General features: G+C 49.5%; 2 protein-coding genes across 3 annotated transcripts; both read right to left on the bottom strand.

The window, feature by feature from the left end:
* Window positions 1-30: 30 nt before the first annotated feature.
* Window positions 31-3286, bottom strand: LOC130392877 (probable transmembrane reductase CYB561D1). Its single transcript, XM_056603422.1, has 3 exons — window positions 2057-3286; window positions 1893-1930; window positions 31-863 (listed from the first exon to the last, which is right to left on the bottom strand). The coding sequence occupies exons 1-3, from the start codon at window positions 2220-2222 to the stop codon at window positions 357-359; spliced, it is 711 nt and encodes a 236-aa protein (XP_056459397.1). The 5' UTR covers window positions 2223-3286; the 3' UTR covers window positions 31-356.
* Window positions 3283-18142, bottom strand: atxn7l2a (ataxin 7-like 2a). Of its 2 annotated transcripts, XM_056603258.1 has the most exons (11): window positions 17109-18142; window positions 16024-16092; window positions 14996-15362; window positions 14317-14606; window positions 13996-14022; window positions 13683-13765; window positions 9908-10119; window positions 8466-8646; window positions 6417-6538; window positions 3923-4874; window positions 3283-3428 (listed from the first exon to the last, which is right to left on the bottom strand). In XM_056603258.1, the coding sequence occupies exons 1-11, from the start codon at window positions 17236-17238 to the stop codon at window positions 3411-3413; spliced, it is 2451 nt and encodes an 816-aa protein (XP_056459233.1). In that variant the 5' UTR covers window positions 17239-18142; the 3' UTR covers window positions 3283-3410. The 2 variants fall into 2 exon arrangements, with proteins under 2 accessions (XP_056459233.1, XP_056459288.1); XM_056603313.1 differs by lacking the exon at window positions 13996-14022.
* Window positions 18143-18182: the final 40 nt, after the last annotated feature.

Raw genomic sequence — 18182 nt, forward strand, 5'->3', positions numbered from 1 at the left:
CCCCCACCCACCCACCCATCCATACCTGGAAACCCCTCCCAAGCGCAGCCTGTGCTTGAGTCGTATTTTCTTTGTTATAGAAGTGTGCAAGAACGCAAAGTAGTCGGTGCACCACTGTTCCGGTTGCAAGTTCAACTCCTGCTGTGTTTACGTTAGTTATCTGGGTCCTTCACCGTCGGTCACAGAGCAATCCTAGATAAGACCGAGCTCACCAGCGAGGGGCTGCAGAGCAGGACACACACACACACACACACACACACACACACACACACACACACACACACACACACACACACACACACACACACACACACACACACACACACACACACACACACACACACACACACACACAGCTAGCTGCTGATCTTTTTGCGTGGCAGGTAGGCGTTGGTGATCTGGTTCATCACCACGGCGGCGGGGAACAGCGGCAGCAGGAGGAAGGCCCACCAGGCCGCCCCGCGCACCGTGGCGCTGAACCAGTCCGAGAACATGGCGGACACCACAGTGGCCGTGGCCAGCAGGTAGACCAGCAGGCCGCAGGTGGCGTGGTACAGCTTCAGCCGCTGCGGCGACACGGGGAGGCGCATGCACTTGGGGAAGAGCAAGCACAGCCCGGCGGCCAGCTGGAAGAGGGTGGAGCTGAGGGTGCCCACGCCCAGCAGGCTGTGCCAGGACGCCAGGTGGGGCAGGTCCGACACGTTCTTGCTGGCTACGATGAAGGTGGCGCCGGTGGTGGAGGCCACCAGCAGCAGCGTCTGGAGGAACCAGTGCAGGCGCACTTTGCCCTGCCGCGACTTGAAGCAGAAGGGGCTGCCCTCGGCGCTGAACAGCAGCACGCCCTCCGTCAGGCACAGGCAGTACTGTGGAGGAGAGGAGACGTTAAGGAGCGCCTCGGGTCTGCCCCAGTAGCACGAGGAGACTCAGAATCACTTTTGTTACATCTTATTGTGCAAGTACACAAGAATAAAATGATTAGGCTTGGTTCCTCAACAGCAACAGTACAAGATAAAGTAAATAATAGTTACAAATATGTAAAAAGTAGAAGTAGTGGTAGCGGTACAAGCAACTGTTGATTCTATGCCAAAAAGGCTGTGCAAATCACAGAAATGTTTTTAAAAATACTGTTTTATGAGCTAGGCACACACAGATACTGGCTTGGATGTCTTCCCACCCAGGCTGGAACAAAGTGCTGTATGAAGGAGACAATCCCCTTGAGGCAAACTGGAATCCAAGAACCATATTGATACTAGATACTTGTGGCAGACCGTGTAGCGTTCAGTGTGATGATGGTAAGGAATTGGATATGCACCATAGAATTTAAAGCTTTAAAGATATTTGCTTGTAGGGGCAGCTTTATCTCCCGTAGACATTCTAGCAAGTGCTTAATATCTACTTGAGGAAGACTCACGTCCCTGATAGGTCCATTAGTGAGGATAGGGGCATTTAACATGCACACAACCAATCAACAGTTGCTGCTCCTATTTGTAGTGTTATGTTCAACTTTAAACCTAAAATGGTGAAACTGTACCATCTTGAAACTAAAATCTTGAGGGCTGTCACTTAATCCTGTTCTCGTCCCAGCCATCTATTATTTACAATTGCACGCCCATGGAGCCAGAGAACACGAGGAGGAGGAGGAATTAACAAAGGGTATCACCAGAGTAAGAGGAGATTCCTGGAAAGCTGCAACAGGACTATAAAATGTGATAAAATAATACTTTATCAGATTTCTTTCTGAGAAGCAAAATCCAAAGCACTCCGATTGGAGTGAATTGAACCGTTAGGGCCAGAGGACGGGGGAGACATAGTCTTGAAGCATCAGCCAGTGTAGGCTAAACACAGTCGCGGGGTCATGCATGAGTTACCAAAAGAATAGAGTTTTGACTTACTGCAAAGGACATGCACACAGGATGCCAGGAAAACAGACCTTGAGGAGAAGACGATATAAAAGTAGTGAAAAATCACCAAATCGTGATCAAGAGGCTATTTACGCCCTCGCCTACTTAACTGTAGCGTACAAAAAGTACTACTATGTTGAAATGCGTCCACGTACTTGTTCCAGGACGAGACAACAGAGAGATCAGCAGGGTAAGACCCAATGCAATGACATGCGAGGCTATCACGGAGAACCGGCGCATCCACACGTAGAGCCAGAAGTCCTGGACCCCGGAGCCCGAACCCTCCGCTGGCAGCGGGCTGTACTCTACGTCGGACGGCATCTCCTCCGCCGTCTAGATGCGCTCCGCACACCGCGGGGCATGGTGGAAACGAGAAAAAGTCTCCCTGACGTCCACCCACATGGTCCTCAAACACAGCACGTATCAGTTAGGACACTAAACTTAAAGAATACAGGCGAGTGTCGGTCAAACAATGCAAGATATTTCCCCTCCGATTAAGTGGTTAGACAGTCTTTAGTGTCCCCATTGAGCATCTCCGCCAGCCCAGGGACGGATGATCCAACACAGCTAGAGCGGAGGCTTCCTCCACCGGTGGGGTGGAAACTCACCGATCAGGTGGTCGGACCTCGGATAGATTAGGTGGGGCGTCGGCTTTGATAATAGTCCCGATTCACTTCCTGCCTCGGAGTCGTTTTGGAGACGGAGGATCCAAGGCGCAGGCCACGCGCGCAGGACGAGGTCAAAGCGCTTCCGGGAATGTAGCGTCGCCATCACAACGCAACCGCTCACCTGATCGACAGTTCTTAAAACCAACCGATAACCTGATCAAGTTCTTAAAACCCACTTATTACCTGATTTAGTTCTTAAACCGGTTCTGCAAGGTCATCTTAAACCGGTTCTGTAAGGTCATCGCTCCGGGAGTCTCGCCAGCACCAGTGGAAAGACTTTTCCTCCGTTTTAGAATCTCACATTGTTTTATATTTAGAGTGACGCACACATTTATATAAAGCAAATATTATCGCTTCAACTGTTAACGTATTAAAAAAATAAAATGGGACATTGGCTACTTGTTTCCAGATAACAGTTTACTGAATGTGCACTAATGTACAAATGTGGGCCAGTGGTCAGAAAATGCAGACATCCAAGTGCAGAACAAAACAAGTCAGAGTGTAAAGGACATTTTAGTCCATGTTTTAATTTAGCAGCATAACCAGATGGTCTTGAGGTATTTCTAAAAATTCAATTCACAGAAACTCACCCCCCACGATATTCATCCATACAACAGAAAACACGCACACGTCTGATTCAGACACTAAGAACCACAAGATTCACATTAACACACACACACACACACACACACACACACACACACACACACACACACACACACACACACACACACACACACACACACACACACACACACACACACACACACACACACACACACACACACACACACGACTGTGCAGAGCTGGCTCCTCATAGTGGCTTTAAGGCAGGCACTCATTAATGGTGCAGTTTTGGCTGTGGGATCAGAAGAGAAGATCATTAAGGTTTTACCTGCAACATCTTTGTGCAATAAATGTTAGTCAAATAATAATGGCACATGTTTATCTAGAAGTCATTCATAAATTAAAAATGGATAACACTCAAATTCAGGCTTAAATCATGTTTTGAGAGTAAAAATCATGGTCCTAAATTCCTTTAAATTAGCATAAATTCAAGATTCCTTGAGAAAAGTATTTGATACTGATCTGACCATGTCCACGGGCTACAACAGCCTGCTGCTAGTAGGTCAGTGGAGGACTCTACCCCCCCTCCAGGGGGGAGGACTCTTCCCCTAGAGGGGAGGACCCTTCCCCTAGAGGGGGGGGAAGAGTCCCCCCCTAGAGGGGAAGGGTCCTCCCCTAGAGGGGGGACTCCTCCTCCCAGGCAGCCAGCCTCTAATGCAGGGGACTCCTCCTCCTCCTCCTCCTCCTCCCCCCACTGGGTGTCAGAAGGTCAGGGCCGGGCCTCACCTTCTGGGGGCCCAGCTTCTTCTCCAGCGGCCCCCCTTTGCTCTCCTTCCAGGGGTAGAAGTTGGAGCGCGGGGACGAGGAGGAGGCCGAGGAGGGGGGAGGGCGGGGCGCCGGCGGCTTGGTGGACGGCAAGCGTTCGCCATTGTTATTGTTTCCTGCCTTGCGTTTCTTCACCAGCGCCCGGTGCTCAAAGTCCCGGCCCCCGGGCCGCCCCCCCGGCCCCGGGTCCCCCCCAGGCCCGGGGCCGCGACAGTTAGTGGCGGCGTGCGTGGCTGTGGCCTCGGCTGGCGAGGGGTGGCCCGCGGCGGGGGGGTGGAGCCGCTTGTATGACAAGGCTGTTGCCGGCGAATGGGTTTCTGAGGGGGAGGGCTGGGGGCGGGGCTTGCCCCCGGGCAAGAGACTGCCGTTGGTCTGTCCGTGGGAAACGACGGGCGAGGGGTTGGCCTTTGACGAGGAAGGGGAGGGGGAGAAGGGCGAGGGAGGGGGGCGGCCTCGGTCCTGAGGTGTGACGCAGTTCCTGTCTGGGCCCGAGTGCTCGCCCTCCTGCGAGGGCGCCTTGCGCTTCCGTAGAGCGGCCGCCGCCACCGCCGCGTCCCGCTGCCTCAGCATCTGCTTGCTTGGCCGCCCCACCGGGTTCTTGGGTCGGCCCGGCCCCAAAGGGCCCCGCGCCGCCGAGCAGGGCCCCCCCCCGCCGCTGCCCCCACTGCTGGAGTTCTCCGATGGGCCTGAGGGCCTCCCCAGCCCGCGGCCGGACGACGAGGAAGAGGACGAGGACGAAGAGCTTTTGGCAGAGGAGCTGGTGTGACTTCCTGTGCGGACCTTGGAATGTACTGAGGAGGAGGAGGAGGACGAGGAGGAGGAGGAGGAGGAGGAGGAGGTGGAGGAGGGAGAGGAGGTGGTGGTTCGTGCTGCGGGCTGGGGAGACGGGGGCTCCTGGGCTTGAGGTATTTTCCTGATTTAAAAAGGAAAACGGACACAGGATCAGGAAACCAAACTAATGATCCATTAAAAAAAGAAAAGAAAAAAGATCTGAGCCAAAATACAAGGACACCTATATGATGCCTGCAATCAGTTTCACTGTCAAATAGTTTCATTTTAAGATATGGATGTTTAGCCTCTACCGACTCTGCAAGCTCAATGAATCATTTACCAAACACAACCGGGTATCTTTGTACTGTCACTGTTCATGTTGTAGGACGGAGGGAATTACATTTACACCTAGAATTACCGTCATCCGTTATATGCATCGATAATTAATATCAAAAGAAGTCTACGCTACAAGCCAATGTTTAATTGCACTGCAGGACGTAAATATAGGTTTGTTTTTGATTAAATAACGGAGTGAAGTGGAATCGCAACAACTTCTCGGAAAGAATGAGAACCTACTTTTAGGTATGAACAGATTAACTACCTCAAATAGAACGCGTCAAAAACATGGATGCATTAGAGAACACGCACCCACTTATCATTAACCCCCCTCAGCTCCTCGGACACTTGTACATAACGCCACAGCGTGTGTGGATGTGTTGAGCTCCATCAGAACCTGCGGTTCAGTTTTAAATACGCGTCTGCCAAGTCCAATTATACTCCACCATTAAAAAACTACTGGCAAAGCCCTAGACAAGGTCTAGTCAACTTAAACCTTTAGCCAAATAACGCATGCGTCTCCTGAGGAAGCTGAAAGGGTTCGATGTCAGAAAGGACATTTTATTAACGGTTTATCAGAAACTGATCGCATCAGTCATCTCCTTCAACATTACACCCTGGTACAGCTTCCTAACAAGCAGATGCAAGGGACAACTGGCTAGGATAATTAAGCAGGCAAGCAAGATAACCAGCATCCAACAAAAACAGCTATCAGACTTGCGCACTCAAGCAGTGGAGAGGAAGACCAATTCCCCTCTCCTGTATCCCTCCCGTCCCCTCTCCTGGATCCCCCCGTCCCCTCTCCTGGATCCCTCCCGTCCCCTCTCCTGGATCCCTCCCACCTCCTACATGGCTGCTTTGAGCTGCTTCCATCAGGCAGAAGGTACAGAGTGCCTCTAGCCAAAAAATCTCTCTATACAAAATCCTTCATACCCAAGGCAATACACACACACAACATACTCCTTACACAAGCACCACATTCACACAATTATAGAACAGACTGCCTTCAATCAAAGACAATTTTCCAACATGGCAACATGTTGGACAAATAAAGCTTTTGAACTTTGAACCTGAGGAGTTCATCTCAGGACGCACATTGTGAAAGCAGGCCACACGGTTAAGAATATGGACAACCGGCTTGGAATGACAATTTCTCTATTAGAAGGAATGCGGCAGGACTGCAAAGTCCAGCATGCATTATGTCCGCCCCTAGAGGACAGTGATGCTCCTAGGAATCCTAAAAACTGTACTTTGTGCAGATAATGTCAGAGAGGCAAACATGCTTAATATTGATATTACAATTTTAGCTCATAAATATAACCCTGATTTCAGAGAGGGAGTGACTTACTTCCACAGGTGGGCGCTGATGTGCTGCTCCAGCATGGAGCTGAGGGCTGACCTCAGGTGGTGCAGGCGGCGGTCGAAGGTGTACACGCCGTGGCCCAGCGCGTGGCTGCCAAACGAGCACACCTGGGGGGGGGGGGGGGGGGGGGGGGGGGAGGGGCCTCATTACACAGGTATTCACCCAAACACAACACTACTGCACCAGTCACTATTTATTGGACCGTGTCTAGACAGTAACGAACATCCCTGACCATAGTTAATCGAGTTTGTAGTCTACTCTCAGCCGTAAACTCATTATTGTACGCGGCTGTCTTTATTCGGAAAAAAATTAAAACATTCGGGAGTTTACAATAATACAAATTATTCTAAAGAGGTCTGGACTCCATGCGCAGCCCCGCCTTCTCCACTGAACCAAGAAAGCCCGCGCCTTGACGAACCGGGGATTTGACCCCCTCAGTTTTACACAGGAAACTTGCGATAAGAAGGTGAAATCGCCGGTCGTGCCAACCTGCGACCGAACCGGCTTGGCAGTGTAAAAAGACCTAGGCTATAGCCTACATCATCCTTCCCAACGATATGGGCAGGATCTAGACCAAGCTCTCCTAATCGGGTCAGCAATAGCCGTGTGTCAATGCCTAGCCTCTGCGTTTGAATGTTAATGAATGAATGGAACGTTGCATTTTTAATGTCTACAAAAATTCTAGGCTAGAGAGTGCGCTCCAATCAATGAAACCGGAATCAGACAAAGTCGGCTCTCTTTGCTGCGCAAAGCATGTTTCAGAAATCAGAACATTAAGATAGATGTAGTCGTCACACTTTTTGTAATATGGAATTATTTCAGGGGGAAAATGTTTAGCATTCATATTATTGCATTTACTCTGCTGTTGGCCTTGATGGGGAGATATTTTAACGCTTTTTAACCCCATTTTCCTGCCACATTCCTTCGTCTCCCCCTCCTACGGAGCCCATTTCAGCACCGTGTCAGTAGACAGGTACAATCCTACGAACGTCGTGAGTGCAGTGAACGTGCGTTCATGTTAAGAGGAGTTTTGGGAAACGCTCCATAGAAATTTACAATGGATCGTACGAGCGTGGATCCATCGTTATCGGGAAACGAGGCCCTGGAACAGACCCTGCCGAGACGGACACACGACCCAATTCAACCCTCCGCTACGGTCTGCTCCTTTAGCGAGGAGCAGCTCCTTTAGCGAGGAGCAGCTCCTTTAGCGAGGAGCAGCTCCTTTAGGAGGAGCAGAGCGTAGTGGAGGAGCAGAGCGTAGTGGAGGAGCAGAGTGTAGTGGAGGAGCAGAGCATAGTGGAGGAGCAGAGTGTAGTGGAGGAGCAGAGCGTAGTGGAGGAGCAGAGCGTAGTGGAGGAGCAGAGCGTAGTGGAGGAGCAGAGCGTAGTGGAGGAGCAGAGCGTAGCAGAGGAACGGCTTTAGAAACATGTGAGAGCTCAGGTCGCTGGTGACACGCGGTATTCCCATCAGGACTGAAGCCTTCAAGTGTTTGAGAGACTTCTTTTACCGCTGCGGAGCGTGGTAAAACGATGAAAGTGTTGAGTTGTACGTCTCATTAGAACCAACACATCATAATATTTAGGGTTTTCTCTCACCCCTGGCTCTTGGCATTTGTAAGCCTAATGCAATAGATGCAGGCCTGTTAGAATGTGCTGGAAACAAGATCTGTGGCCTCCCAATATGTTTGAGAGCCATCAGTAATGTGTTCCATGTTATGAAGGCCAAGTCGTCCATCAGGTATTAGTGAAATGTAGGAATATCAGTTGCTAAGGAATTGTGCTGTAGGAGACAATTTAGCTAAGGCCCTCCCCCGCCTCTGTTCCCTCCAATCAGGGGATCTCGGGGAAACAATCTGGCTGTCAATCCCATGAAACGTAAATACATACACGTATACATACACATATAGAAACGTAGTACATATAAATATTGAATTTCAAATGAACTAACTTTTATAAGCCATGATTAAAAAAAACACAAACTGCTGAATGTTAGTAACCCCTAAGCCAGGCCCCAAGGGCAGGTCAGAGGTCTTACCGCCAGGGGCCGGGGATGGGAAGAGGAGGAGGGGTACGGAGCCGGCTCCTCCGCCCCATCCTCTTCGCTGTCGTCACTGGAGAGGGGCCCCTGGACCAGCGGAGAGGGGGCCCCCAGGCTGCCGTCGTCCTGCCGCGACATCTCCTCGTCGAGGGCGCTCTCCGACGAGGCCCGGGACCGACTAGGAGGGGGAGGGAGTGGGGGAGACAGAAGGGCATTTCAAATAAGGATTGAAAACATATTGAAATAAAAACAACATTGTCCACACAAACAGGTTGACCCCATCGTTAGTTCCCCATTCATGTATCCAAATCGGTTGCGTCGGTAAGAACGTTTTATTGGAATACCGCTGTGGGTGGGTTATGGTGTAATCCAGCCTCACTGAACTCACTCTACTTTCAGAATAGCCAGATGGACCGACCAAAAGGGGCCGTTCCTCAGTGAAATGCCGCAAGAAAGCTGGGCGATTTACAACTTACGACTAGCATGTACCGGCGTACCATACAAATGTTTACACTATTACTCGAACCTAACCAAATCAGTCGATTCACGTTCAACAGATGAATCGTATATCATACAAATACCTACATTTATGAATCAATATTTTAACATTTTAAAATCCTGTTTTATTTCAGTCAAAGGCGGGCAGCGTCTTGGAAGTCAGTCAGGGTTCTGGGAGGCAGATTCTGCTTACATATGATGGGTGCTCAGGAAGGTTTGGAGCAGTGATGGGAGTGACCGGCTGTACGCAGCGTTGGTGTGTGGAAAACAACCTACTGAAGTTCCAGTTGGTATACAGAGCCAACAGGTGGTCTGTACGCTGTCTAGTTTCACTGGAGCTGCACCGCAGCACTAGTGATACTCAGAATGAGAGCCTCCATATGAAACACGCACACTCTTCTGGACGAGGGAATCGGTAGAGAAGGAAAGTATAAATCCTAACAAGAGTTTGTGACCTAATGACCCGCTGGTTATTAAAAGGAGGTTTTAACAAAGGACGAGGGACTTGGCTCGAGAGGAACTGGCAGTTAAGAAGAAAAGTACCACTGATGCAATAAAACATTTTACTGTACAGCAAGTTCCTCATGAATAAAAAGATAGATGGTACAAGGAGACGCGGCAGAAAAACGTTCCACCACCTTATTTATGGTGCTACAAAAATTAAAAGGTGATATGCACCACTGTCGCCAGTAGGACTGTTAGACTGGAGCCCTACAAGTGGCCTGACCCCCAAAGCATGCACAAACCTCCCTGAGCATTTACAAATGGTACATAAGAAGGGCTGGACGTAAAACCCTCCCATCTAACCCTGTGACCTGCTGAGCCCACTTGTGGAGATCATTGTTTGGAGAAAGTTGACCGAGGCAAGGTGGTTCTCTGACATAGAACCCTGTACTCTGTGACCCCCCAGGACACCCCCAGGGGGTCCCACCCACACGTACCTGAAGGCAGGGAGGGTGGCCAGGGGTCTCCTGCAGTGGGGGGCCCCCGTGGGTTCTCTGGGGGCCTCAGGGCTGGAGGGGAGCCCCGAAGACAGGCTGCCGTCCAGCGACTGGGGGCCCTTCTCCCGGACCTTCGTCTTCAGCTCCGCCACCAGCTGGTCAAAGTTTTTACTTCGCCCGGGCACCTTCCTCCGCTGGTGGATGGAGTGGATCTGGGGGGGGGGGGGGGGGGGGGGGGGGGATTACGGTGAGCATCCTGACCTCCACTTTGATCACCCCCTTCTGTTAGCGTCTATGGAGACCATCCTACCCAGAAATTACTTCATGGATTCACTACACAGCTAAACACTTAAAAGCATCATACAATGACGGAGAAAAGGAAAAGAAATTGCAGTTAAGCTAAAACACGAAACAAATTTATAGATAACGCCAGTCAACCCAAAACAGTTATATGATCGTCACCATAGTAATCCATGCCAGTTTATCACCTTTACTGCAGTAATTCCCAGATTTAGAGAAAACGGAGGTTAAATACTAAATTTTTGCCATTTTCCCCCTGAACGTTCCACTATTGAATACAGGTGGCATTATTTTCTTGGACGTGTGGACCTCTCTCTGGACGGTGTGTGTGGTCGTGTGGAGCTCTGTCCTGTCTGGTGTGTGTGTGTGTGGTGCTCTCTCTGGACGGTGTGTGTGTGTGTAGCCGTGTGGAGCTCTTTCCTGTCTGGTACGTGTGTGGTGCTCTCTCTGGACGGTGTGTGTGTGGTCGTGTGGAGCTCTGCCGGGGGGGGGTGTGTGGACGGGTTGTCGGTAGGGCTGGGCGATATGACGATATCATACCGTGGACAATATGAAAGTGTCTACCGGGAGAGATTTGGCCATATCGTTTATACCGAGAGAAAAAAAAAAAAAAAAAAAATTATATTGCACTGCACTGACTGAAGCAAGGCAGGTGTGAGACTCACCTGTTAACTTGAAAAAAAATCTAATTTGTATTGAAGAAACAGCTCTATTTTTACCACCAGCTATTTGCACAGCACATAACCTTATTTTATAAGTGTATAATTAGTATTTAAAATATTTGTGTGATGCTGTGATTTATATTTTATATTACACTGCACTGACTGACAGCCAGGCAGGTGTGAAGCACACCTTTAAAAAAATTTTTTATTTGTATTGAAAAAAACAGTTCGATGTTTGCACTATATGACACTGCAGTTAATGACAGATTGTTCGCTACTTACTCCTTTGCAGTGGTGTAGTCTATTTTATTGTAGTGGGTATACTGTGATGATTCCCTCCCAGCCTCGTACAAACCCGTCCGACCGGTACGTGTACGTGTGTGGCGCTTATGGGGTGTCGCACCACACTCACCAACGCAGGGGTCTACAACCCGCTGATTTAAGAGTATAACGATTATCAACAATCATGGAAAGAACCAGTTTTAATAACAGTATGAACAAATACAACACAAAAATGACAAGTTGTCCTTTGTATATCTATAGTAGCAATAGCACATGCTAAACAAGGACAAAATCTACTCAAAATAATTTAATGAACTGTTTACATCCATGGCTAACCAGTGCATGAGAAGGAGATGACAGGAGACTAATGTTTCACTCTTTCAATTGCTCTAATTTGAGCTCTTACTGTTGTTATCTAACATACCATACAGTAACTGAATTGTGTAAAAGTGTGAAATTACTGCACCTTAAAAATGACCATGAATTAGCTATACTCTCATTTGCATAGTGATTAACATTATGAATTTCAATTGTGTATACCAACTGTATGTTGGCTGACATTTACCTATAACTTTTTTTCCCTCCACTCTAACCAAGGATGCCTGTTTTTAAATTCCCTAGCCTGACACCCAGTCTGAAAGGCTGGCCAGGGGTTCTCATCTAAAAGTAACAAGGAGATATAAAGTGGGATTAAAACATTGTCTTCTGTTGACTGGTACTTATTATGTGGTTTACACATTAATACGGGAGGAATGGACACACACACACACACACACACACACACGCACACACACGCACACACACGCGAGAAAGAGGGGCTTGGCCCGCCAATTAACGTGCAGAGATGCAGGGGCAGCTTCTCGCTTCGTAACAGAGACAGGGCAGAGCGCGAGCGGGAATTTTATGAATGTGTGAATGTAGGAGATAACTTCCCCTGCTTAAAGTATTTTATTGCAGTTATACCCAACCGATATTAACGAAAAATAAACACAGAAGTGAAAGATCTGTCACAAGACGATTGATACGTATCCGTGCACATTTTTAAGTGGGTATACGCAAATCCTGGTGCGTTCCTAGTGGGTATACGGCGTATACCTGCGTATCACGTAGACTACACCACTGCTCCTTTGTAAGCATGGAAATTCAAGTTCAAAATAAAAGAAAAAACTGATCAAATGTGAAGTATGGTTATTTTAAGCCATTTATTATTTTAATTTACTTCAAAAATACCATATCGTGATATATATCCATATCGTGATATAAAATTACTCATATCGTGATATAAGATTTTGTCCATATCGCCCAGCCCTAGTTGTCGGACACCTATAGTTTAACGCTACGGTGCGTTACATACACGTCGTCGCTCATTATAAACGCTCAACCTCAACGTCGATACTAAACTAAGTATCACAAATATGGCGGGGGCCGTAATCATGGGGATAACACGTCGTCCTCCTTCCTAAAACACCTTTTTTTTTATTTCAGTGTTTGAATTCGAGCTGAAATGCTTACTTCACTGGCTCTTTAACCGGCCAATCACAGTTGAGCACAGCAGATGAGACTCACACTGTTAATTTCTGCTATTATGTTACGAACCACACTTTGGGTCACGGACCGAGTAACACAAACTGAAAGTCAGGACTTGCGTTTAAAACAGACGTTTTATTTTGTAGGCGCTGCCTTGTACATGGCGGGACGGTTATTAAATCAACGAAAGGAAAGATAATAAAACAGAAAGAAAACCCTAACTAACCCTAACTCTGGGGGACCCAACTTGTCCTACTCAGAAAGTAAAAGGGAATGTGAATTAGTCGGGACCTATATCTACTCTGCTCCAACCTAACCTAAAACGTGAAACCAACCATCTCCAACCAACAACGTATAAAGTGAAGTGAAAAGCAATAATGTTCCCACATGGGAAAAGGACGGCACTGGACCGCAAATTACTAACACAAGAGAAACTAGTTCACACATGAACGATCGGTGACTTCCTTGTATCGCGACGGAGAAAAACAGTAAGCGTGCGGGACCAGGAACGAATCCCCCCGGCACTAGAAACGGCTTGGTGTTGCCGACATGACATTGGAAGACGTGTGGTAGGAAGTAGACCTACAGTAAGATATTTAAATACTTTTTTTATTCCAAGCAACGACCCCCACCTCTCCCACTCCTTTTTGTCATTTCCCGTTCGCCGCGTCATCCTGTCATAACTGGAAGCGGCCTTTGTATGTACTTCCTCCTTCACACAGCGACCATATAAGCACTTCCTGTATCATTGAGGCCTAGTGTACAGATTTTGTGTTGCGTTTAGCGAGGCATTTCTCGGCAGAGCAAACGTAACAGGTTTGTCCATGACCTGGAGCATGTGACTAGAAGTCACATGTCACAAGTTAGAAGAATATCGTATTACCATTTGATACTAATCCAGCCATGCTTACTTAAGCAATAATCTCACTCATTGGTGTGTGTGTGTGTCTGTTGGTGTTTGCGTGTCTCTGCGTGCATGTCTGTAATGTGTGCGTGCTTCTTACGTTGCAGGTGAGGAGGCGCGTGCAGACCTTCTTTCTGTCCGGGTCCAGGACTCCACAGTGTTTGTCCAGGTCACATTCCCTCCCTGGGGACACACACACACACACACACACACACACACACACACACACACACACACACACACACACACACACACACACACACACACACACACACACACACACACACACACACACACACACACACACACACACACACACACACACACACACACACACACACACACACACACACACACAGTGATTTAGGGTCCGAAGCGGAGATATGCGTGTTATTGAGAGGGGCTGTGAGTACCTGTTTTGGTTCGATGCAGACACCGATCTGCCAAACAACAACATCAAAATGTCCAATCAATATCATAAATAGATGACTTGTGTAAACCTCTTTAGTGTGGTCAACATAGATGCTCCAGTTCATGAGTATCCTAGAGCCCCCAAGCACACAGTCAAACGGCAGTAGAGCCAGATTACAGAAGGGGCCATAATGCATGATGTTGGAGCCCTCAAGGCCTTCCTATACAGACATCCAGGTTATATTACAACAGAGATAACTGCCACTGCCCGTACGTTTTACTGTCGGGGCGTCCTCCTCCCCCCCCCCTCCCTCCATACTTACTGGAGGCCACCTTGTTGTACGGTCTGGGGACACGGTGGGAGGGGCCCCCAAGCCCCACCCCGGCCCCCATCACGGGGTCCTTCTTCTGGGTGGAGGGGGGCACTCGCTCCCCTGGGGACTGCCGGCCAGGCGGAGGGGTGGCGCCCCCATGTGGCCAGGGGGGGTCTCGGAGGGACAGGGGCGGCGAGCTCAGCGGGGGGTCCAGGACCGGAGGTGGCTTGAACGCGGGCGCCTCCACACGTCCGCTTCCACCGCCGCTGCTGGGAGACAGCTTCTCCATGGGGGGGGGTCTGGGGAAGACAGAGAGTTAGGCTCAGGGGCCTGGGTCTGGGAGAGACAGAGAGTCAGGCTCAGAGGCCTGGGTCTGGGGGGGACAGAGAGTTAGGCTCAGGGGCCTGGGGCCTCTTCAGCCAGCGGTCACTATTCAATACATGGTCAACGTCAAACGGAAAGAGACAGACTACTATAGCTCAAACTGATCTCTGTAAAACATTTGACACTATTTGCGTCAGGTTTTGACCCCTTTATCTAAAGGCACGTGAGCAAACAGACAGGCAGGGGCTAAGAGGACATTTGGGCCGGAACACAGAACCACCTCTTGGGGGGCCAACACCCCCCCCTCACCACTGCCTGCCCCTGCTCATGCACACGGCCCCAGCCAGACCCCGTCCCGGCGTACCGTCCTCCCTCCTTGGAGCTCTTGGCGTGTCTGTACTGGGGCGGGGTGGAGGGGGAGGGCGGGGCCGCCCGTGACAGTGGCGGCGGGGGCCCCTGCCCCGGGGCCCCGCGGCCCTCCCAAGCTGGGGCCGGCGGGGCGCTCGGGGCGTGCGACGGGGAGTGGCCGTGGCCGTGGCGGGCCCTCTGCTGTGGCTGCGGGGCGGGGGCCGGGGCAGGGGCCCGCAGGCGGGCGTACACCTTGGCCAGCGGTCCGTGGCGCCGCTCGCAGTGCTTCTCGAAGGCCTGGGGCTTCACCACCTGGCCGCAGTGGCTGCACACCACCAGGTAGAAGTCATCCTGGCCCGGGTAGTGGCCGAAGATACACATGTCTGGAGGGGGGGGAGCCAGTGAGTAATACATGACGCAGCACATTCATAGCGCACTAACCGCCCAGATGAACACTGGGGGGACATATAGAGACAGGACAAATGCCCAAATCAAGAGACAAAGCGATAAAGCATAGGGTTCAGCATACGTCTACAAAATAGGCTGTGTTTTACAGACACCCTGGCTCTAAAGACTTCACCACTCACGAAGTGGAGTGGTGAAACATAAACACCCTTAAAGGACAGCTAATAAAGTTGCGCCGAGAGGCCAATTATAGCTAGCTTCTCAGCGCAACTTTATCACTCAGGAGTGATAAGTACCTAATAAGTGATAAGTGATAAGTACCGCTCCCCTGAAAAGTACCTCTCCCCTGAACTGTTTCAGGCAAAAATCCAAATACAAGCACAAGTGAGTACCTGTACACGCCACCACCAAATAAAACAGGGTAAATCGCCCGTCGGACCGCTGCTACCATTAACAACACTGCTACGACTACTACTATAATTGAGAGCCAGGCAGCATTGACTTAACATCTTCTTCCAACAGCAGGTTCAGTCGCCCCACCAAACATGTAACAAACAGCATAGTGAAAAGCCATACCAACACACATCCACACTGGCTGGCCCTTGGTTCAGAAAGACCCGGTGTTTCAGCAGGACTTACCCTCCTTGCTGAGCGACATGGCCTCAGCTGCCTTTTTGCCATTCTTGCCGCTCTCTTCTACATCAGCCCCTGGAATACAGATCACAGATATAACAGGACATCTTTAGACCTCTGCACCCTCTTGTTGATGGAAATCCTAATATCAAATAAATCAAGCAAAGGGAGGGACATAGGTCAAAGCTATTGGCAACATCTTTAAAAATGAAGGCATCACCACAAAAGTTCTGTAACGGGGCCTTCCAGCTACACAGCTTGAGGGAGGGATATACTTTGTATATTAAACTAATGGACGTCTGTAATGCTTGTAGTTGCATCGCCGGGTTACCATCCTCAGCATGGGGCCAAAGGTGAGCTAGTTAGGAACGGAGTGGCACTCGGACGGATGCCAGACCAAGATAAAGCGCACTAAAAATGTCAGTAGGATAAACCACTCCTTGGTCAAGGAGGCAAAATGAGGGGTTCCTCTTCAAACGTTTTGCTTCACAAAGATTGGAATGGGAGTTGGTAGTGCTGTCAACCATCAGAGGGACAGTGTACCAGGTGAGGGGACCATGAAGTCACGACCCTTGATATCAAAGGCTCGACTGGGGTTTACACGGTGGCCCCAGCCTCAGACTCCACCTCCGTCGGCATCCTCCCGCGGCTAGCGGCGTTAGCAGCATTAGCTCGATGCTTGACGGCTGGCCGAGCCGGGAGCTAGCCACCAGCTAGCGCTCCATTGCAATAAGTTGTATCGCCCTACCATCCATACAGAGCCTAATTTCGCTCTCTGAAAGCACTGATGTGGAGCGTGTTTCATTGACACACAGAGCGCTGCCCATCCCCTGCCTGCTCAGTGTAAAGGATGAAGTGTATACATGTGTAATATGGTGCTGAAATTGAAATGATTATCACTATTCTCTGGCTGAAGACCTGGGAGGACCTGGGAGAGAGCAACATGTTAGGGGGCCAGCGCTAGGACCCGGCAGGGTCTTTGTTTGGGTAACATGGTTAGCGCTGCCCGCCGTTTCCCCGAGAATAAACGCCGACGGGTTCATCAATCGTCTCCATTATCAGCCGATACGGATGAAAACGTGCTTCCTTACCATCCGACGCGGTCACACCGGCCCTCTCGGCCCAGGTGCTCCAGCTTTGGCCCTCGAAATCACCGAGGCTAGGCACCCGCCGTTCCAGAGCAGCCATTGCTTTCACTGCGCGTTCACGCACCGCCATCATCACTGCGCGGCAAGCGACTTACGTCATAAAGCGCGCTCCCGGTTATGATAGGAAGTTCCTGCATGCACGTCCATGAGCCTCCCACACACACGCACCGTCCGTCCTCAGATTGAGAATTTGAGGCCTAATGTGTCTTGCTTCTTATTAAAAACACAAGCAGAAATGGAACACTTTCTAAGTACCCAGATTTAAATTGTGGGCAATGCTTCTCAATTCGCAGCCTCAGGGACACCGAGACTGGGGTGATGTGACCCGGCTGACCTCTGCCTTTCTCATACAACCCGCGTCAGTCCTGATGAATAAAACCACACTAGGCCAACAGCTCATTTGAATTGGCTATGATAAATGTAAATTCAGGGGCTGCTGCCTAGACTTTTGACCCTCAATTTAAAAAATAAATGAATCTTTCAGAGATAAACACTTTACTTGTCTGCAGGGCCAACCCTGTTTGTACCAGAAGTTTGGAATAGCAGAATATATACTAGGGAGGGCAGCCCAGCGATTTCTTAATCCCTCCAAGTGCTTAAGCCCTAAAGGTCACGTCAAGGCTGTGGTGAAAAATCATCCAGCAGGGAGTCTGAAACCCTGAGCGAAGGGGGTGTCGTTACCACAGTGATCATCACAACACTGCTGTCACCTGGGGGGATACTTCATACTTGTATAATTACAATTTTTTATAAGGTTGATTTTCAAACATTGAGATTTAGTTATTACATTCTTTTTTTCCTTTGTTGCACTTTGGTATATTCATGAAACAGAAAAGCCTCTCGTCACGTGTTCAATACGCAAATGACGTAAACTAAAATGACCTGTTCCTAAGAGAAAGAGCAGGGTCTATGTCAAATGTGCAATGAAGGGTGATGAATTAAACCAAGGGGTCAAGTAAAATGATGCCTCCTAGTGTCCAAGCTGGGGAATGCATTAATAGTCTTAACTATAGGGTT

This window comes from Gadus chalcogrammus, chromosome 1 (genome assembly GCF_026213295.1).
Source record: "Gadus chalcogrammus isolate NIFS_2021 chromosome 1, NIFS_Gcha_1.0, whole genome shotgun sequence".
NCBI lineage: Eukaryota > Metazoa > Chordata > Actinopteri > Gadiformes > Gadidae > Gadus > Gadus chalcogrammus.